Source organism: Aulonocara sp. 'chitande type north' Nkhata Bay, linkage group LG7 (assembly GCF_057382095.1).
Source record: "Aulonocara sp. 'chitande type north' Nkhata Bay isolate Kocher_YH1m ecotype deep benthic linkage group LG7, A_spYH_male_GT1.1, whole genome shotgun sequence".
In the NCBI taxonomy this organism is placed as follows: Eukaryota; Metazoa; Chordata; class Actinopteri; order Cichliformes; family Cichlidae; genus Aulonocara; species Aulonocara sp. 'chitande type north' Nkhata Bay.
Window position 1 is genome coordinate 14,080,145 of NC_141350.1, and position 22,042 is coordinate 14,102,186.

Here is a 22,042-nt window from a genome sequence, read left to right on the forward strand (position 1 = left end):
TTTCAACCCAGTATTGGAACAATATATAAGATAAAATAATGAGGAAGCACGCAATAGGTCCCCCTTTAATGAGTGACATCTGAAGAAAATCTGTAATAATATATAATTGTAATCATACTTCCATTATAAGCCCTTGGGTGTTTTTGAGATAAATGCACTGAACACTGGAATACTTTCAGATACATGCAGCACTCAGCTGGCTGGTGAACAGAGAGTCATGAAGGTGTCCTTGTGACATTGCCAAGACAGCTATAATATTTATTTAGGATGAAGGAAGTAAGGAGCTATGCCAAATACTTACTTAAAAATAGACAGGAGTCATTGATAGAAGCTATAAATAAAGAGAGGGAAGAGGGGCTTGTCCTGGATGGGAGTATTTATAGCGCAGGCACACAGCTGTTTACGGGAGGCAGTGCACTTATCAATAAAACCATAAACCCTGAAATACCACTGAATGCACAGTGACCCCCCTCATACATTTCTGGAAAGATGCATCTGAAGTGAAATTAAATCACCTTTATGAGGGGATCAAAGGGATTACTCCCAAGGGTCTTCTATTCTCGGACACAGTAAATGCAAAAGTTGGATCACTTTTCAGTGCTCATATACTTTTTTGTCCTCCTCCCCCTCCCCCGTTTCTCGTGCAGGTTTTTAGTCGCCAATACTCCTTCTTCACTGATTACTAAATAAACACTGAGAAATTATATATTAAAGTTTCATAAGTTTAAGATTGAACATCACATACATTTAAGAAGATTTTTATTTTAATTAATTTGTTTAGCTTTATATTTTTAATCGTCTAAGAAAGAAGCGTGTATTTTATGTCACTGTTTTTTTTTGTTCTATATACTAAGTAGCATTTAGTGGCTGTGTAATGTGTAAGAAAGTTGTGTGATACAGGTGCAGTAGGGCAGACCAGCTGACTGAGGAGCAGGAGGAGGGGCAGGCAGGCAGGCTGGCCGAGGTCCTGCTGCACGCCGACACTGAGCATACTTGAACGGAGGGAAGCTGCGACGCGCACCGCTGCTGCTGGTTCTGAGCCCCCGGCAGCCATCAGACATTCACCTGTCTAGGAGTTTAGCTAGCAAGCTAAATAGTTGAAAGTCTGAAAAAACAAAGTGTCTACAGTAATAAATTAAAGATAGGAGCTGTAACTAGTTGTTGCAGTTGCAGGTTAAAATGTCTATCTTACCGTTCACCCCTCCAGTTGTGAAGAGGCTTCTTGGCTGGAAGAAAGGAGAGCAGAACGGACAGGAGGAAAAATGGTGTGAAAAAGCTGTCAAAAGTCTGGTGAAGAAGTTAAAACGGACGGGACAGCTGGACGAGCTGGAGAAGGCCATCACAACACAGAATGTCAACACAAAATGCCTAACTATACCCAGGTAAAGACAAAGACAGAGCGCTGACTGACTGCCTCTGAATAAGTGAGCTAGCAAGCTAATGCTGGTGACAGCTAGCGTTAGCCCAAGCAGCTAGGTAGTTAGCTTGAGTTGATATTAGCAGATGTTTGTATTTAAAGCAGCTCTATTTTATAGAGAGCAAAGTCAAACTGGCGAATTGCCACATCAAAGACAACATAAAGCGTTTGATGTTATGACATGGATTTTGATTGGACCTGCCGCCAGAATAAAACCAATCGTGCATTGTATTTAGAGCTAACATTAGCTCTATCATCTTATCATCTTAACCCGTGTTAAATAGATACAATTTTGTTCTGCAGATGTTAACTCCTTACAGGCAATTTTATATATATATATATAAAAAATTATTTGCCTGGTAGCGTTAAAGGAATAATATGGTGTGTTTCAACCCATATATTAGAGTCTGTTATGTTATTTTCCAGCATTAGTTTGCGCAACGATATGATCTGTAGTAAGACCAGCTGTGCAGCATGTAATTGTGAGGCAATGCTGTAGTAGTGAGTGTTTATCTCCGAGCTAGCTTCACCTGCTGACATGCTAACTAGTGCTGCATAAATATGTCCACAGTTCACACATGTGATAAACTGAGAGGGAGTGGTTTGGCTAAGCTGGAGCTTGACTCATAGAGGATGTTTAGACTGTGTGTGTCTGTTCTCTGGGAAAGTTATAATAAGAGTCCAGTTTGGGATTCCCCATATGGGATACCCATCTGTATTAGACCTGCACAATTTGTCAGACATATGAGGTGGACTCACTGGGTGTGACACATCACATTGGAGCCACATAGTTGTATTACCGGTGCTTTGAATCAGTGCACAGAAGTAGACTGATTAGGCACAACATAAAAATCCTTAGTGAAACACTTAACTCTGATCATTTTGTCAGACTGCAGTGTTTTGGTGGTTGCTGGGATTCATGCGGACAGCACTTTGACATGTAACACCATCTTAAACATGATTACTTGCCTCACTCATCTGGTGGCAGTGGAATCCCTAAGCAGGGACACACTCCACAACATAAAAAAGCAGTTCACAAATGTCTCAACCTGGCATCACACTCCCTGGATTCTTTCCAATCTAATCAAGCATCAGTGGGCAAGAACAGGCCTGATGAAGGAAGACTTTATTCCAGCCTAAAGGGTCTCCTGTCAGTGTCCTGGCGCCAGACAGTCCTGGACATCCCCAGAGGTTTCCCAAAACTGTTTTGTCTGTATGCTGGGTCCTACCCAATATTAGGAAGGTGTTTTTAAGCGTTAAGACAACTCAGTGCATGTGTGCAGTTAAATATGTTTACTCATAAGTAAATGTGTTTACTTATTGTATACAGTCTTCAATCAAAGGACACAAAAAGTAGCCCCTTTCCCTTATAAAGATCTCCCCTTAATGACTAGGTTTGACACCTCAGTATATCCAAACAGACCTGGTTTTGTGACTATTGGGTTCCAAGTGTAGCTGCATAGGCAGAGACCATTCCCATTAATCTCTGATGCACGCCCAATCATTTTGTTCTATAAGCAGGCCTGAAATATGAAAGAACCACTCAGTTCATAAAAGAGATTAAAGGGTTACTCCTTGTTAGCTTTCTATGGGTAAGGAGTTAACATAATGAATGTTGTTACCATGACCTTGAGACCTGTGACAGTCACAGAAAAAATTTGGACCTTAAGCCCCTACTTATTTTATGGTGGCGTTTTGCTGGCATGCTTTGGGTCACCTTATCCCTTTAAAGTGAAAGGTTATACAAGTCAATACAAAGTTGGTTTTAATGATCACTTTATCTTATGATAAAACATTTCAAAATGGCAGTATTCAATTCCAGAATGAGTGTTTCCCTGTTGGCATGAGTGATTAGTAAACGGTTTGATGAGTGTCAGAGTGGTGTAACTCATAAGCTATGTCTTTCAAATCAATTCAGGTCTCCAGTGCCACAATCAAAACACCAAAACAAGATGTAGCATTTTAAGAATGGTGTCCCGTCCAGTAGAGGCCCAGGGACTTAAGGGTTGTCCTCACAGGAAGAGACTGGCATAAATTTAGTGGGGGTCTCTGTGGAATGTCAGTAAAATTCAGACAAATGTAAGAGTGAAAGTTGATTCTAAAGGTTAGCAGTACAAAGTGGTTGGTCAGAGTTGAACCTTTTTCAAGTTAGAGGCGAGCCCATTGAAGCAGCTACCAGTAAGAACGAAGGATAATGCTGATTGACAAATTGGGGAGGTGGTAAATATATAAGCGTGTTGTCTAACTGGAACATGGAATGTGATAAACTGCTATATTATGCCAGGTTGTTGCTACAGGTATAGCAATGACAGTAAAGACATTGGTATAACACAAAGCCTGCTATTTAAAAAGATTCTTTGTTTCTTTAGCTTTTGTTCCCACATAAAACAAATAGGGCTGTTCCACACCTTTTTTTCCTCTTAATAATTAGTACAAAAGGAGCTTCAGTGACCTTAACAAGCCTCCAGAAATTTTTTCCAAGCCCTAAAAGGCAGCTTGTAGGCCTGATTGCTAACAAAACTGGGAGTCTCCCATCACAGTAAGTGTGGATGTCAAAGCATGGGTGGTAACCTACATTAAAACCTTTTTCTCAGTTGTTCGGAATGTGCTCTGGGCTCTAGGGAGGGCGTGGGCCACTGTTTGGATTGTGGTTCAAGTTGTCAGTGGGTTCATAGACAGTAGACTTTACAGAATAACAGCTGTGTTGCTATCTTTTGGGGATAGAGTGACTCAGTGATTCTGTATTGCAGCCAGCCTGCATTGTGCTGTACTTTCATCACCTCCTCTAATGTGGCGTGGAGAGAAAGGGGTTGTGAGCATTTAGAGTGGTCAAGTGCTTGCCTGAGGTGCTTGCACCTAGAATGAACTTAACCAGCAGGAAATTATTATGTACCAAAATGTCAAAACTGTGAAACTAAGCGCACCACAATTTTCTGGCATCCATGACTGATTTTAAAGCACCCACAGTAAGTAGAGTAAAAAGTATGAGCTTACTGCAAAGGTTTGCCTTTTAACTGGTCATGTTAAAAAATAGGGGTGCAATGATACTCGTATCGATATTGAACCGTTCGATACAGTGCTTTCGGTTCGGTACGCATATGTATCGAACAATACAAAATTTGTAATTTATTTTATCAACTTTCCTTCTGACGATGCTGTCTGTGTTGAGCGCTCAGTGAATCTGCGTTCGACTACTCCGCCTAGGCTGCACTGTCGAGCGCAGATCCACTGAGCTTCAACACAGACAGCATTGCCAGAAGGAAGAGCGCAGGACAAGCTAGCGAGACAGAAGTTAAGCTCCCCTTGCAACATGGCAAATTGAACCTCCCCCACCCTCATTCAGATCTGGCGTTTGGAATTATTTTGGTTTTCATGTGACGTATGACCCTGAAGGTAAGCGCGTCATGGACTAAAGTAAAACAGTATGTTGGATGTGCCACGCAATGCTCAATTACATGGGTGGGAGCTCGTTAACGTGTTGGCCGTCTAGCCCCACGCACGGGGCGATCAGGGGTAGCTCGTTAACGGAGATTTGCCGTGTTGTGGCGTTAACGTCATTTCAACGAGATTAACGCTGACAGCACTAGTGGGAACACAACGAATATGACTGCCCGTTGACGCTGACATCATCCTAGTGCAAAGACAAGTGGAAGCAGACAAAAACAACAAGCATGCATGCTACAAACTTTACTCGAGTCATTTAGACAGCCGTTAGCACATGATTTATGTTTAATATTGTGGCGAGCTCAGACAAGGTGGAGACGGAGGTGTCGTTTGGTCTTGCTTCCCGTGAGCTAGCCAGGGAGCACAGCCGTTTATTGACATCTGCAGAAGAACACTGCCGCTAGCTAACTGCTCAGCGCGGCAACAGCACAGCAACAACAACAACAACACACAGGGCGCCCTCTGACCCCGGAAGGACACACCGTCGCAGCGAGAAGGCGTCACCCGTCACTATGGCAACATAAACAAAACATAACTGTACAAACAGAACCCCGAACAGCCCTGACCCGCTACATAGCCCCCACCTAAGGGGTCAGTCGTCTCCGACGACCCCATTGCCCCACACAAAGTCCTGCAAATGTCCAGGTGCCTTCTTTTGGCGCACCGGCCGGTCACGACCGGCGGGGGAAAAGTCACTCGGGTCAGAACATGGGGTGCCACCATCATCCCACTTCTGACACCAATGTGGCGAGCTCAGACAAGGAGGAGACGGAGGTGTCGTTTGGTCTTGCTTCCCGTGAGCTAGCCAGGGAGCACAGCCGTTTATTGACATCTGCAGAAGAACACTGCCGCTAGCTAACTGCTCAGCGCGGCAACCGCACAGCAACAACAACAACACCACACAGGGCGCCCTCTGACCCCGGAAGAACACACCGTCGCATCGAGAGGGCGTCACCCGTCACTATGGCAACATAAACAAAACATAACTGTACAAACAGAACCCCGAACAGCCCTGACCCGCTACAATATGCTGCTGAGAATATAGCCCAGAAGAAGTGTATAGTATTGCTTTTATTTTGGAAAGAGCCTCTGTAATAAACTCTCTTTTCCAAAGATGAGTGATTCCTCAATCAGATACAGGGCTTGCAAAATCGCTAGCCCGACGTCCCGGGGCTAGCGGTTTTTCCAGTCGGGCTACCAAAATCTATCTCTGCCCTGCCCGTCGGGCTATTGAAGGAAAAATATATGTCAATGCTTTTGCATTCTTTTGGAAATGTAGCTGGGTAATTATGTCATTGGCATCGGTGAGCCACTGTCAATATGTGACATATTGAAATCGCGTTTGAATTTGCGCTTGTTTTTTGCTTTCACTTTGCAATCGCGCGAACTGTGTATAGAGAGCGACAGCACTGATTGGTGAGTGATGATAATTTGCGCACCAATTCCTCTGACATCGTCTTATCAATCGTTAGCTTACTATGCAAACATGACAAGTGAAATCTCCCGCAGCTTAAACATGTGAGAGGTTGATCGCACAGAGAATCGCTGACCGTTATGCGAGTGGTGTGTAAAAGCAGCAGGATATATATTTCAGTTCTGCTGAGCCAAATAAGACAGGTCAGGGTGAAGAAGTGACAGCCAAAGAAAAGCTTACCACAAAACGGAAAAGTTATGACAAATCAGACTATAAGGCAAAAAGAAAGTGCAGCTTTATGGTTTCATGGACAAAAGAATTTCTGTGGCTGCAATATGACGAGCTATATAACCGGGGCTGCACATAAGTGGTCCGCAGGTGCGCATTCGCTGTCAAAAAAAACCAAAAAAAAAACCGCGCACAAGATATGAAGTTGCAACGCGTGTTTGCATACATAAGATTTTCTGGAGGAGGACAGACATTTGTTTAGAACTCTTAAAGATATCGAAGAAGCAAGCTCGTTTAAGCAATTACTTTGGTGTTCCTCTACCTCCAAACAAATGTCAGAAGGAGTCCGAACCACAAAAGAAGCATGTATTCTCGGAAAAGTGGTTGCAGGAGGTGAGCTGGCTTCAAACAAATGAAGAATGCACAGAGATGTGGTGCACAATGTGCCGTGAAAATCCCACTCTAGCGGACAAAAACAGTGCCTTTTATATGGACGCAAACGCGCGTTGCAACTTCTTATCTGGTGCGCGTCTTTTATTTTGACAGCGAATGCGCACATGCAGACCACTTATGTGCACCCGTGTAAATAACATAATGTTCTGCCGGGTGCGTTGTTGGTTTTCTCTCGATTCCTGAGTCTACAAGCGCCTCTGTTACTGGGACCAGTCATTTTAAGAAAGGCCCCCATTAGAACCCATGAGAAATGCAAGAAATGCATTATTGCTCAGTCTGCAATATCTTTCCCAGAACAAACACCAATTGCAAATAACATACTAAAAATAAACCTGAAAAATCTGTTTAGAACAGCGTACTATGTTGCAAAGAGTGAACTACCACTGGCAAAATTTAGCAGTCTTTGCAAACTTCAAAAAGCAAATGGCCTAGATCTTGGTTCCACTTGTCTCTTACCCGTGACTTCAGTGGAAATTTCAAATTCAGGATCTGACACAGACTGATTCATGTCCTACACAGTTCTTACAAGTTTATAGAAATTTCTGTTCAATTAGAACCAAGTATTTGAGTTGATGATTGTAATTTTTATACAATGTTGTAATTTGTTTTTCAACAATTTTTTGATTAATGTTTTGTTTCCTTTACAATATTATACTTTAATGTATAATATTGTAAAGGAAACAAAACATCAATCAAAAAATTTCTCTCTTTTTTATTCGGGCTACTTACATTTATTTTGGGCTACCAAAAACTGAAGAGTCCCTGCCCGAAGGGCTACCAGGGATTTTGAAATTTTGAGAGCCCTGAGATATATTTATTTTTTAAATTACTTTTTTTTCAGTAACATTAAATTAAAAAACTGTACTTTTGAGTTAAAATATATATTTATAATTTTAATAAATGACAAATTAAAAAGGCATGAACATTTTTTTGTATCGAAAAAATATCGAACCGTGACACCAAAGTATCGAACCAAACCGAACCGTGAATTTTGTGTATCGTTGCACCCCTATTAAAAAAGTTAAGTTCATTGGTATTATAATGTAAACCTCTCTTGTTTACTGTAGATTTCAAATATATTGGTAATGGGTTGTGTTTCTTGCCCTTAGGTAAGCATTTAATTAATGCCACTGTTAAAATAATTCAGTTATTTTTTGGAGTTTTGTTAATGATTGGCCTATTATGAAATTATACTAATACTTACTTTTAACCTTGATATCATTCACTCAAGCAGAAAATACATTTCTCTTTATCAAATGACCACAAATAAGAGGAAATTGCAAAAACTTAGGTTAAATAAGACAAAACATCTGGGTTAGCTTAACTACATGTGGCAAAGCCATGCTTGCGAGCATAATGGGAAGCCAGAAACAACCCTGATTATTTAAGATGGTGTGGAACCCAACATTGATAAAAGATATCTTATAAAACCGGACGTAGACAGTATGTCTGTTCATATTCTTGCATTTGTTAGATTAATATTATTGTTTATTACACTATATTGGCTATAGGATCATTTTGAATTATTGACCCTCAAGTTCCATACTGGTGCATTGTTGTATAAAACTACATAAATGCAATGAAGGGACTTGCGTTTTGGTTAAAATGAACAGATGTAAATAAAAACTGAGCAGCTGGTGATACTGAAATCCTAGGTCCATATAGTGTGTGTCTTAACTAGTAGGCCACCAGATGTGCTTTAACAAAGACAAACGTTGTTAACATTTTTTAATGCGCTTCTGCAGATGCAGGCACTTTGCGCTGCACTTGCATTTATTTATGTAGTATAATCAGCTGCTTGTGGTTGCTTCTGGAGTTGGAGTCTTTGACAGAAAGTGGTTTGTCTTCTACTCGGGGGGTGATTTGGTTGGTAGTGTGATGCTCTAACTTCCTGGCTGGTAGATGTACTGTTGTTGTATATTCAGCTAAACAGGAAGGTTGCCTCAACTGGCTGTGTGACATCATGTCAGAGTGGCAAACCAGGGAGACAGAAACTAGCCCAGGCCAGCCTCTCAGCTGAGGCTTGCAAATGCTGACCTAAGCTGACCCAGGAAATAATGCTGCAGGTCATCATAAGGAGGACTGGAGTTCTTTCTATTTTTTAAATACCTGATTGTATTACGCTAATGAAAAGTAAGCTCTGTTACTTACTGATTATAGTAACAATATTGGCAACTGGACCTTGTTTTCTCTCATCTTAAAATGAGATTTTGTCCCTCATTGCTTTATTTGAAATCTTTAACAATGGGGCTCTTGTTTTTTCATTTTAGCCTTTCCGCAGTTCTTCCAGTCGTTCCACCATTTGTCATTTTAGCTACTGGAAAAAACAGAAGTGCCATCCTCTGTTCTGGTTGCACATTTTCCTTGAAGATTTTGCCCCCATTGTGAGGCAAAATTGCATAGTGAACACAAGGCTTATAGAGAACAAAATTAAATGTGGATATTGTCATTATACTAAACCATTAAAATTCTGTGGTCTGTTTTGTATGTCTGAAAAATAAAACCACCCTTTTAGGTATTGCATTGCTAACTGGGCCTCACTGGGTCCTTGTGTGTCAGTCTCACTGAGCATCTCTACATGAAGCTACAAAAATGACCAGAATCTACAGTCCTCATTAAAATAGAGGACATTTTTGAGACTCTTGTATAGCTGTTACAAAAACAATCTTGCAGAATGTGTCCTGCAGATGGTATTGCTTTCAAGGAGCTCTTAGTGTTATGTCTTAGTTCAGAGAGACATGGGTGGAGAGAATCAGGATAGAACCTGATTTTGGTTCTATCCTGGTTTTGGTTTTGGTTGGTTTTGGTTGAAAATAAGATGTATGAGCCACATTGTGTTGTGATTCAAGGGACGAGCTGGAGGGACAGTAGGTCATGTGAGTGTTGAAAATAAAAATACCACCTTTTTCCATAATGTGAATAACAAAAGAACAAGTAATGTGTGCACAATGTGAGCAGAGTGTCTGTTATTACGTCTCTAAAACAGTGTTATTAGTGCCCGTTATCCCAGGTAGTAAAGAGTACCTTAAAGACACATACGTCTTCTTAGTGTCTTGCAACATCAACAACTAAATCAATGTTCAAGAGACCCAGAAGGTTGGTGGGTTACATTAAATCACCGTGCAAAGGAACGTACATGCTGGACTTAAAAAGGGCAACGCCCAAGTAAATTCACTGATTAACTTTATGTGCTGGATCACTCCAATCAGCAGTGAGTGTAGACAGGAAGCAGAGTGATTGGCACTTAGGTCATTGGGCCATTCACAGTTGAGGGAGGGACAGCACAGCAGAATTTACGTTGGGTCAAAAAACTCATCATTGAAAAAAAAAAAAGTTTTTCCAGTTCATTTTAAGAAGTTAATGCATAAAAAGATTATTTGTGCACTTAAAACTTGGCCAAAGAATGAAAACCACTTTTCATGTTGCACAGCTCCACAATAAACTGAAATGTTAACTCATCAAAAAGTTACCCCACACTGAGATTCCAAGACAATCCTTCCTTTGCATTTTTTTAAATTTCAGTTACATGAGGGTATACATAGGTTTACACTACAAAGGTACCATAACCTCCTAGGACCTGGCGTCCACATATGTGGACATCACATTTTTGGTTATTTAGACCCAAATACTCAATTTTGCTCTACAAGGGCCTGATATCCACTTACGAGGACATTATACTGCTACTGTTCTATTGAAATTTTAAACAAATATCCTAATTTGTGGCTCTCATTTTTCTTAGAAACGAAAATTTGGTAAAAAAATAAATAAAATCTGGTAATTCTTTGTTTTTACATTCATCGGGGCCCAATATGCCCAAATATCAAAGATAAATTAAAAATGCATGCTGTGGAAGAGTTCGGGTCTTAGGAGGTTAAGTACTTAAATATTATTATTAGTTTTAACGAAAGCTGCTTCATGGTTGGCCTTTTCCACTTCAAATGTAAAAATAGACATTTACATTCTGTTATTATTAACCCAGGTGTCAGTAGAATTGGGGCCCTGTTTTATTCTTGGACATATTTTGTGAGCTGTATTGAAGATGAAAAATATTTTAGTGAAACAATTGAGGGTAAACCAGCACAGAGTGACTAAATTTAATCTGAATGTTTTATATTTCGACTGTGATGTCTTTCAGGTCTTTGGATGGACGTCTGCAGGTTTCCCACAGAAAAGGTCTTCCTCATGTGATCTACTGCCGCTTGTGGCGCTGGCCGGATCTGCAGTCCCACCATGAACTCAGAGCTGCCGACCACTGTGAATTTGCCTTTCACACCAAGAAGGATGAAGTATGTGTCAACCCCTATCACTACCAGAGGGTGGAGACACCAAGTGAGTGTTCTTAATTGCTACGTGTTCCACATGATTGTAGTTAAATTAAAGCTTTCTCCAAACTGGGTACAGAACTGATCTGATCCACTGTCTCCAGTTTTGCCTCCCGTTCTAGTGCCACGACATACAGACATCCCTGCCGAGTTCCCACCACTGGATGACTACAGCCCATCCATCCCTGAAAACACCAATTTTCCCGCTGGCATTGAGCCCCAGAACAACTATATTCCTGGTGAGGGGAAAAAAAGCAAAAAACACATCCCACTCATTCTTGACTCGGTCTCTAAATTATTTTTCTCAGGGATGATTTAGTTTGTGGCTCATGCCCCAAAAATGTTGTTCCTGAGTGCAGTTTTTATATTATATTAAAATATTGTATTTGTGTAGTTGTATCACAGAAGCAGTTTAAACACGCAAAAGAACAATGATGTGTGCTTAACCCATGTGTTACAGAAACTCCCCCACCAGGGTACCTGAGTGAGGATGGTGAGACAAATGATCACCAGCTTAACCACAGCATGGACACAAGTGAGTCACCTGACTGTACACACACCTGAAGCTTATACTACTCTAATTACAGCTTATAATGGTCATGAACCCACCTTCTATTACCACTCTGTTTCAGGTTCACCCAGCCTGTCACCCAATCCTGTATCCCCTGCAAACAATAATCCTGGTAAGTAACATCAGTCAGTCAAGTTTACTCAGCTTTAGCTCCTGGACATATTTTAAGTTATGTGCGCCAATAGAAATTTCAGCCATTCATTTAAAATCCAGTGTTTAATCTGGATTTGAAGTTTTTTGCTTGTTAGGAAAAAGCTTATTACACCCTCCAAGATATATGTATATATAACAAAACTGAGCAGTAACAGAACTGCCCAATAGTGAATGGGAAAAAAATTGATAATAACATATTTAAAAAGAAACTTTATAAATGGTTCTCCAGTTATTACGAAAGTCAAACCTGTAGTAATGATATCATTAAAAGTACAAGTGCTGTAATAGAATATTTGCACTTAATTCATGTGTTAGAGCCTGTCATCGCTAAAGTGTGTGTCATGCAACAGAGCCTATAAAACAAATTGAATGGTCAAAGCTATCATAATGATTTTGAGGTGTGTTGCTTGATTCAAATTTGAGGAGCGCAAGGGATTTAACTGGGTTTTTTTCTCCATATGTTTGTCTGTATTTGGAATAGTAGAGATGAGAAGTTGGCAAAAGAGCCATTTAGTTTTCAAACCGTTAAAACGGTCAAAGTTCCTTAACTAGCATGGATGACAATAATTTAATTAGGCTTGCTTTTTTCTCTTGAATTCACATGAAAACTGAATTTTTTCAAACACTAAGTGGTTTTTATTTATTTTTACAAGGTAACTACCCTTTTCTGATTTTCTTTATTTGGTTAGTGTAATTGGTCATATTTCAATATTTTTAGTCTGATCTCAACCTCTAAATGTAAAATGAACACTTATTGAATTTACTTCAAGAGGGCAATCGCCCCACATGAAAAAACACGGATGCATAATGACTTTATATAGTCTGAAATGGTCACTGTTGTATGAAAACTTGCCACAACTCTACTGTACACATGCTTGTGCTCACTCTTTAATACCTAAATAAATGCTGAAAGACACTGGCTGATAGACACTATCATCATGTACACCTGAACTGCAGATTATTAATTTATAATGGTAAAGAAGCATTTGCATCAGCGGTATGTAGTTATGCTCTATTGGCTGCTCCATTAATAGATGTAAATGGACACTGGGGCTGGGATCCTGGCGGCTCAGTTGGGTAACACACACAACAGTTTTTGGGGGGTTTTTTGGTCACAAGTGACCATATTTAGACAGCAACACCAACAAATGTGGCTAACAGGATGCTTCAATAAACTGTATGGGTGCAATACAATTCCAGTCACCACAACTGAAGCACAAACTTCGTGGACAGTCTGTACTACCGTGCAGGCCACTTTATCTGTCAGACAGTTCCATTGTCATCTTTCAAAAACTACACACACCACAATTACAGTCAAAAGGCACATTTCAGTAACTTAAATTAGAAGAGGTAAACCCTAGCAGTCAGCTATAGTGGCTGTAATTGCTTTTATTGCCCTAGCTCTCACTCAATGTGGCTAAACACCTAATTTTAAAGTCTCCAAAAAAATTCACTATATAAGATATATTAAGAAAAAACATGTATACAAAATTTCGTCATTAGTACAGTTGTTAAGAAGGTGCAAATTAGCTGTTAAGTGAAACATTTTCACATGGGAGTCCATCTCTCTTGTTGCAGCCATTGAAGCAACTGTATTTTATGACACTTCTGCATTGGATCAATGCATCACTTGCATTACTATCCTTGATTTTCTTGTTGGTTTGTTTATTTATTTGTGGAGAACATTATGTTATTTATTTATTTATTTTGGGGGGGTTGGTGTTTTTGAATGTCTGTTTATGAGACTGATGAGCAATATATGCACACACTTGAGTGAGTGGATCGTGTCTGGCTTAGCTTCAGGGCAGTAAGTATGGTATGAATGGAGTCTTTGTGTTTGCTCTGTTCTTATGTGTGGAAAAACCAGCTACATGCAGCTTTAAGATAATGCAGTAAATGTCTGCGTGGCGGGTTATTCTATGTGGAGACAAACTAGGAGGTCCTTGTTTTGTTTTGCTTTTTAAGAAAGGTATTTCATGTCTGGCTGAGGTTATGAAGGTCATGGGAAAGAGCTTTTGGAGAGGAACCAAAGGAAACCTTGTCAGGACTTTGTCATGATGCTGCACCTTCAGCATCAATTTGATGACAGAGCTATTCAACTATTTAATTCTTTCATCATGGAAATAGATTAAACCTGTAAATGTCTCTTTGTCTTACCAGACTTTCAACCTGTGACATATTGTGAATCTGCCTTCTGGTGCTCCATCTCCTATTATGAGTTGAACCAGCGTGTTGGAGAGACCTTCCACGCTTCACAACCCTCCCTTACAGTAGATGGATTCACAGATCCCTCCAACTCCGAACGCTTCTGTCTGGGCTTGCTGTCAAACGTCAACCGCAACTCAGGAGTAGAACTCACACGCAGACACATAGGTATTAACTGTATTTCGAAGCGACGGCATAAATTTGTTCTGATTATATGTGAAGGTTGTTTTATGCTGAGCTAGCTTTTTTTTTCTCCTCTTTTTCCAGGTCGGGGTGTGAGGTTATACTACATCGGGGGTGAGGTGTTTGCAGAATGTCTCAGTGATAGCGCCATCTTTGTCCAAAGCCCTAACTGCAACCAGCGCTATGGGTGGCATCCTGCCACTGTGTGCAAAATACCTCCAGGTCAGCACAACGTGCATACAAACACAAACTCATTAAAGGCAATATGACCAGAGTATGACTGTATAACTGTGTTCTTCTGCTCCTGACATTTATTTTATTCTCTGTGCTAGTAAACCTGATAATAAATATTTTGTTGCTAGGCTGCAACCTGAAGATCTTCAACAACCAGGAGTTTGCTGCGCTGCTCTCTCAGTCAGTCAACCAGGGATTTGAGGCAGTCTACCAACTCACCAGGATGTGTACTATTCGGATGAGTTTTGTTAAGGGTTGGGGAGCTGAGTACAGGTAAATATTTTACTATTTTTCTTATATTACTTACAAAGTATAAGATATTGTTGCATTTGCTTATTATTTGACTGACAGTAAAGTAATACGTGAGAAGGACTGATGTCATGTTGTAGTGGCGTAAATGTGTAATATGGTGTTCTGAAATGGTAGAGGTTGTGTAGTGATTAAAATAAATGTCATTTTCTGGTTAGGTCATTTACAGGTAGTTAATAAATGTCAGTGTACTAAATATTTTGGCTGGTAGATGGCCTGCTTAGAGGTCAGAAGACAAGTTAACATTTAACTGACCCAGCTAGTGAGTGGCTCGTATTACTCATGTCTTTCAAGTCTCTGCCGTGCATTTTTTTCCCTAAACGTGATGTGGAAACTTAAATTGTACACTGCATATACAATCAAATTGAGGTTCAGTGAGTCAACATTTTGTTTATTAGGCAGTAAAATGCTGGAAGAAAAGAATTTGTTCTGTTTGGGAAACATGTGGACAATTGCATCTATTGTAGAACTTATTACACAAATGAATGCACATTATTCTAAAGAGGTTGTTCAACATCTTCATTCATAATTGGAGAAGTGAGGAATAAAAGAAGAAAAACATGACTTTGGGTTGTTGACTGAAGCCGACTTTTAACAGGAAAAGAAGGTGATGGGGGATGGTGTAACTGTGACTCTGTAAGAGAGGAGGAAGAATGCAGCAGGCATGCAGTAGTGAGGGGGGTATGAAGTGGGGTGTGGACATATTTCTAACTGCCTCTGGAAGGGGGATTCCCACTGGACTATGAATGGTGCGTGTTGTATTTCTGGCACCAAACACCTTGGAGAAAAACATCCTCAGAGATACTTGAATGGCTTCAGAAATAGCCCAGAGCTGGCATCACTGTTCGGGAAATTCTTCCAAAAATATGGACTGTATAAGCTATAAGACAACAACCGTTATAATATAGTACAGAAGAAAAGGTTCAGCAATGACAGAAATGTGTGCTTTCCTTCTTTGTGTTCTGCAGACGTCAGACAGTGACCAGCACCCCCTGCTGGATAGAGCTACATCTTAATGGTCCCCTTCAGTGGTTGGACAAGGTCCTCACACAGATGGGCTCCCCCAGCATCCACTGCTCTAGTGTGTCCTAGGAGCAGCCCTCCTTCCCATCCACACTCAAACCCCCCCATAGGAATCAATCCACAGAAACAGCATTTCCCCTGCTGTGTTTGACATTTCTCATCACATGTACAGCACTGTCTTTAGTGTCATTTAGTGTCTCAATTTCATGGTCATTGTAGGACATTTTTATGGGTTTTATTATTTTCAGAAGACAGAAGTGCATCTTCATGATTATTCTTTTACATATTATGTCCATCCTTCCTGTTAATTAACTTTACATTTCACAAAGGAGACTGAAATGTTTGTTTTCCAAGTTGGAAGATATGCAGTTTCAACTTGGCCATCGACATGTTTTAAAACATTTTTGATTCTATGAATTAATCAATATTATGAATAAGCCTTTAGTGTCCCAGCAATCACTGAATTGGGAAGCTTATTTAATAAAAAAACGATAAATTAACATGAGAAATGTTATTTATAGTGACAGAATATATTTCATTAATATTTTAAGTAGAAGGTACTTTCCTTTATTGATTTATGATCAATAAAGAAACCAATTATCTGATCAGTGAATTGGTATTTTGTCTAGCTTTAAAAAAAAAAACAGTATCAGTGTTTCTGATATAGAGCCCTTGTATTAAAAGTATTTTGCTCAATGAAAGAGACATTTTCTAAGTTATTTTTGCATATTGTCCTGCATGAGAATATATTTTTCTTATTGCCTAAATATGATTGTACATAAATATTTATAGCTTGTGTAATCTGCTAGTCATCCATTGCTTGAAAGAGTGGATCAAAGTGAACTCTGGCATGGGTGGATTCATAGTAAGACTACTTAGATGAACTTTTCAGGTGAGTTGGTTCTGAAGTGTGGCACAGGAATACTGTACCAACCATTAGTGTTATTTGATAACAGGCTCGATGAGTCATTATAGTAGACTGACTGAATCTGGACACCATGTGACTTGAAGTATGAAGTGTACAGTGACCAAGGTTGTGTTCATCTGTTGTTGGCAGTGTGGAGTGAAAACAACAATGCAGGTCTTCTTATGTATTATCAATTGTTAACCAATGGTACACTATGCTCCTTATGGGTAAATGATGCATTTCAAGTTTATTGTGTCACTTTAATGGTTGCGGTAATTTGCTTGTCCACTAAATACTGTATATTACATGTACATTACAATATAAGGCATGTGTAATATGCTCACTGTCCTTGGTCGTTGTCTAAGACGTCACCATGTTAATCCTGCACTCACTCACAGTACATAAGACTGAGTCACCAAGCAATCTATTTAAAGGAGTTACATGGTGCTGAACGGAAACACTGTACTACACAGTACATTAGGTATGTGGTAGGTCTGTATCAGTACTTGAGTTCCTTGATATTCTTTTAGTGGTTTTATGATCCAAGTCTTATGTTTTTGTTTTTTAATGTAGACTAATATTTGTTCTCAAATGTCTAGAATTATCTGTGAAATTTTAATAAATTGCAAAACAGTAAAAAGAGGGCTGCTTCTCTGTAAAAGGAATTATGTATGAAATATAAATGTAAAAAGAACAGTTGCCTCACAGCAGCTGGTGCATTCATTGTACCACTAAATTGACCCTTTCTGTGTTAGGGTGGCGACCTGTCTGGGGTACACTCTGCTTCTCATACATGACCCTGCACCAAGGAGTAAAGTTGCTTGTTGAAACATTATTATACACCGTGACAAAAATTTGAAATTGATATACATAAAGCGGATAAGTGTCCTGTAATAAATGATATCATCAGGAAACCTGTAGAGGTGACGCGACACTCTTTTGCTAAACGGCATAGTTTGTGATGGTATGTATGTACAGTATAATATATTTTTAAATGTGCTTCTCTACTCATTAAGGCTTGATAAAAATATTAGAAACTCCCCACTGCGCTACATCTAAATTACTTATTTACTGCAGAGTTAATCGCAAAGCACAATACACATATCCTTTTATTTAAGTTGAATAGAGATTGTGAACCCATGTGAGTGTTCACAACAAATAAACCATACTCACTAAATATTAAAATCACAAGGTTTTGTGTTAATTTATTCCAGTGTGCATTATGTCTTTTTAGGATAAGGCACATCATTTACCTTTAAAATATATGTATCAATGTACCTAATAACAAATACACAAACCACATACATTTCATGTCTTTCCCCACCTTCAACACCATCACGTGCTGAGGTTCACTTAGGGCTAAAGTATAGTGAAGAACCCAGGGGAGTAGATTGAGGATCAGGGCCACTCATTTGCTTTTCTTGCAATCAGGAATTCCCATCTGTTTTTTCAATACATCATTTCATGTTAAGAATCCACAGTTTTTAAATATACTAATGCCTACAGTGCCATCTGTAAGCATCTCCACTTTCCAAGTGCAAGCAGGATGTCACGGGATGCTGAATCTTGTGGAAGCCCCAAGAAAAACAGGAGGATCAGGTGAAAGGAGTCCAAGTTACAGCCAGCTACTTTTAGCTTTCTTCTCCCGATGATAACCCATCTATCTCATCTTCATCACCACCGATGGCCATCCAAAATGCTTTTGCCACCTAGAAAGCAGATTGTGGGTAAACAGATCATGTATTGAACTAATGAAGGGTTAAATTAAAACACTAAAGAAAAAAAAAACTTACCTTTTCTGCGTGAACTTTTCTCTGCTCGTGGGGTAATGAAGAAGCTTTGTCTGTAGGTTTAAAATAGAGAAGACCAAAATCATCAGTCAGCCACAATGACATCAGGTGCACTGGCATCCAAATATTTGAGCACTCCTGATGAAAAGTTGATTTGTTGTTTTTTGTTTGTTTGTTTCTGAAACCTTGAATGCAAGACTAGAGTTTTTGTGCAATGTAAGTATTCCAAAATCTTAGTAATCTCAGAAATCCTGAAGGTAACTACCTTGTCTGTGCTTTGGCTTGTTCATAGTAATTGTTCTGGAAACTTGGGCAATGCACATTTCAAGACTTGCATACATATTCTGACTCCTAAAATATTATTCCTACAATAATCAGCCATTGAGTCCTCTACTAAGTAAGAGCGCCTTGTCTTTTGAAGATTAAAAATTTTATGCCCACAATTCAGGATATTGCTTTAAGAAGGCCTTTACTCAGCTGGAACTGGAATTAATGGAACTGATTTACTGTACTTAAAAAGAAAGGAGGGACATCAAAGTGATGTCTGGAAAACAAAGCAAAAAAAAAAACTTTAAGAGATCTAATCGTAGGATTGCTAGAATCAAAACCCTGTGATGAAAACAAAGGAACTTCAGGAAAATTGAGCAGACTGTGCTTTAATCTACTTGTACAACCACGACCTTCGTGGAAGAGATAATTAAAAGCATCAGAAGTTTTCAAATGAACATCTAAATAAACCTAATGATCTCTTTAACTGTTAAGCATATGGGTGGATGGCTTGTGTTACAGCCACTGGCACAAGATAGAGGAAGGATGGATTCAATTATACACCACAAATTCTGCACTGCAGTATCTGCAAACAAAAAGCTCAAGATAAAAAAAGATGATGTTGTTTAACAACATTTTAACAATCCGAAAAACACCTCAAAATCCAACAACAACTACTGAGTGACGAACACTGAAGATTTGTCAGTGGTTCTTGAAATTTCCTGAGCTAAACATCTTCAACAGTTGATGGAGTTTAAAGAAGCTGTGCAGGCCAGAACAAAGATCTGACAAAACTGAAAGATGTTTGCAAAGAAAGGGTGAAAATCCAACAAACAAGAATGGTAAGATGTGTTGCTTACAAAGTACTGACCATGGGGGCTTAAACTTTTTATCATAATCACTTTCTTTTTATTAGTTAAAGTAATCATCTGAAATGCATCAAACTATTTTGAAAATATAATGAAAAACAAAAGCTAAATACATCAAAGATGCTCACTTAGCTATTCAAAGTGAACTCTATAGAAAATATTTAACCTCCACAGGGACAACATACCTTTAAATAAAAAAAAGAAAGAAAGAAAGAAAGAAAGAAAGAAAAAACAAGATTTGCATATCTTTTTTAAAATTCTCCCATTTACCTTTCATCTCCTTTAATTTGGTAAAAAGCCGTTCAAAGTTATCAACATCTACATCTCCAGTTGTGAGGTTAGCGAGCTCCTGAATGTCCAAATCAGTCATTGCATCTGAGGGAGATCAAAAAAATGTATGTTTATACACATAACTAACAGTTCCAGCAGCAGTATTTTGAGGAATATGAGAAAAATTGATTCACGACTTAGTAAAGAAAATTCTATCACAAGGCATTCGCTTACCAACTACTGCCTCTTCCTGTGTGTCTGTATTTGTAGTACTTTCTGTATGGTTAGGCTCCTCATTGTTAACGGTGCCCTCTACTGGTAAGCTGGAAGACTACCAAAAAAAATAAAACAGCTTGGATCAGCATGCCTCCACAAAAACGACTTTAAAAAAACAAATTTAAATTGTATTGATTCAAGCAAGCAAGCAAGCAAGAAAATGCATGAAAAAATACTGTTAAAACCTAAATAAATCGATCATTATCAAAAAAGGAAAACTCCACTGACTGGTGGATCTTGGCAGGTGCGTGGGTTGTTATGTCTGGAAGCCACCAAACTGCTCATCAGACCAAAGCCCTGATTGTGCCCTGTTAGAGATGTAAACTGTCACATGCCATACATGCATACACAGAGTATGTAGTAGTTAAATCAAAGGTTATGTCATCTTACCATCCTTCATTTCCACGCTGGACCACACATTTGCATTGAGAGCCTGAACAATTCTCTTTACACCTGTGGATTCTGGAAAGTCGTCTGATAGAGAAAACAGAATAGTGTGAATGCGGGTGAAAATATTATCAAAACACAAAGAATTGAGATATAAATCTGGGTGATGTCACTGCTCATTTCTCCCATTTGAGAAACTCACCATCCTCATCTGGGAGCTCCTGAGGATTGAGTTCTACGAGCTCAAATGCATGAGCCAAACACCACTGCTGCGCTTCATGTCTGGTGACTCCTACAACATAAATTAGAAGTTGTATCCCCCACGACTTATATGTAAGACAGTGTTTTCTGCAAGCCACATGCAGAGCAAAAAAACTGACCATTTTCACAGACTCTGTCACAGACCAGGATGAGCACCTCTGGCGCAAGATCTTCCACTACCGGGATCCAAGGTTGTAGCTTTTGCAGCCCATCTTTCTGCAAACATAATGGATGATATAAAGGCATGAAGAAACGTGCTGTTTAGACTTATAAATATAACTTCTTATGTCACATACCGCTTTGCTGTCAAAATAAGCGATGAAAGCTTGCATGGACTGGGCAATCTCTGACGACATGTGAAAAGTGCTTGATACAACACAGAGACTGACATCTGCCGTATAATACTTGTTGTTGATGGTCCAAGGGTACCAGACCACTGTTTCCTCTCGCTTTGTCGGCTCGGGTAAAGTCTTCGTACTGAGGATTTCTGAGACAAAAACAAATCTGTTGATCTACACGAACAAAGACGTCAAGCTAAGCTTCTCACGGTGAAAGCTCAAGCAACAGGAATAGTATTAACCTTAATTAGCATTACCATATCGCTTGTATATCAGCCTGGCGAAAGTAAAGGACATAAAATGGCTTAGACGCCTTGAAGAAATTCGCTATTAACCCGAGAAAAAGACATAAAAGGGCTTCCAGATGCTATCGCTTAGTTAGCTCTGTTTAACGTTAGCTTCCTTACTATTATGTTATTTTCACCTTAACTTACGTTTGATTAGTTCTTCTTCTTTAAACTCGCTGTCACAGCTAGTGACAAGCACACATGGGGTGGCTATTTCTGTGTTTTCTTCTGAAGCTGACATTTTAATTATAAATTGGAGAGAAAGCTTCTTCAGCTATTAGCTTAGCGTTACGATGGAAAACTTGGGAGACCTTTCAACTCTGACCGGCCTCTTCCGGTGCACGTTAAACAGTCTTGTGACGTTTAATTGTAAAAATATTTTTCGATCCATCATTGAAACTAAGTAATAATAATAATAATAATGATGATAATGA

The 22,042-nt window shown here is 39.3% G+C and overlaps 2 protein-coding genes across 2 annotated transcripts; one reads left to right on the forward strand and one right to left on the reverse strand.

The window, feature by feature from the left end:
* Nucleotides 1–925: 925 nt before the first annotated feature.
* On the forward strand, nucleotides 926–18,600 carry smad3b (SMAD family member 3b). Its single transcript, XM_086298779.1, has 9 exons — nucleotides 926–1,382; nucleotides 11,092–11,285; nucleotides 11,383–11,517; nucleotides 11,739–11,813; nucleotides 11,911–11,961; nucleotides 14,163–14,375; nucleotides 14,475–14,612; nucleotides 14,753–14,897; nucleotides 15,902–18,600. Exons 1-9 carry the CDS (start codon nucleotides 1,180–1,182, stop codon nucleotides 16,023–16,025), a joined length of 1,278 nt encoding a protein of 425 aa, XP_086154905.1. The 5' UTR covers nucleotides 926–1,179; the 3' UTR covers nucleotides 16,026–18,600.
* On the reverse strand, nucleotides 15,323–21,950 carry aagab (alpha and gamma adaptin binding protein). Its single transcript, XM_086298781.1, has 10 exons — nucleotides 21,756–21,950; nucleotides 21,280–21,470; nucleotides 21,103–21,199; nucleotides 20,925–21,014; nucleotides 20,726–20,809; nucleotides 20,564–20,643; nucleotides 20,294–20,390; nucleotides 20,060–20,164; nucleotides 18,657–18,706; nucleotides 15,323–18,572 (listed from the first exon to the last, which is right to left on the reverse strand). The coding sequence occupies exons 1-10, from the start codon at nucleotides 21,847–21,849 to the stop codon at nucleotides 18,495–18,497; spliced, it is 966 nt and encodes a 321-aa protein (XP_086154907.1). The 5' UTR covers nucleotides 21,850–21,950; the 3' UTR covers nucleotides 15,323–18,494.
* Nucleotides 21,951–22,042: the final 92 nt, after the last annotated feature.

What these genes read in the sequence shown, in the direction of transcription:
- smad3b (XM_086298779.1), top strand. Translation starts at nt 1,180, where the DNA reads ATGTCTATCTTACCGTTCACCCCTCCAGTTGTGAAGAGGCTTCTTGGC. An exon ending in AAATGCCTAACTATACCCAG is followed by an intron (nt 1,383 to 11,091) that starts GTAAAGACAAAG and finishes GATGTCTTTCAG; the next exon opens with GTCTTTGGATGGACGTCTGC. An exon ending in CCCTGCAAACAATAATCCTG is followed by an intron (nt 11,962 to 14,162) that starts GTAAGTAACATC and finishes TTGTCTTACCAG; the next exon opens with ACTTTCAACCTGTGACATAT.
- aagab (XM_086298781.1), bottom strand. Translation starts at nt 21,849, where the DNA reads ATGTCAGCTTCAGAAGAAAACACAGAAATAGCCACCCCATGTGTGCTT. An exon ending in CAGCGTGGAAATGAAGGATG is followed by an intron (nt 20,644 to 20,725) that starts GTAAGATGACAT and finishes CATCTCTAACAG; the next exon opens with GGCACAATCAGGGCTTTGGT. An exon ending in GCACCTGCCAAGATCCACCA is followed by an intron (nt 20,391 to 20,563) that starts GTCAGTGGAGTT and finishes TTTTTTTGGTAG; the next exon opens with TCTTCCAGCTTACCAGTAGA.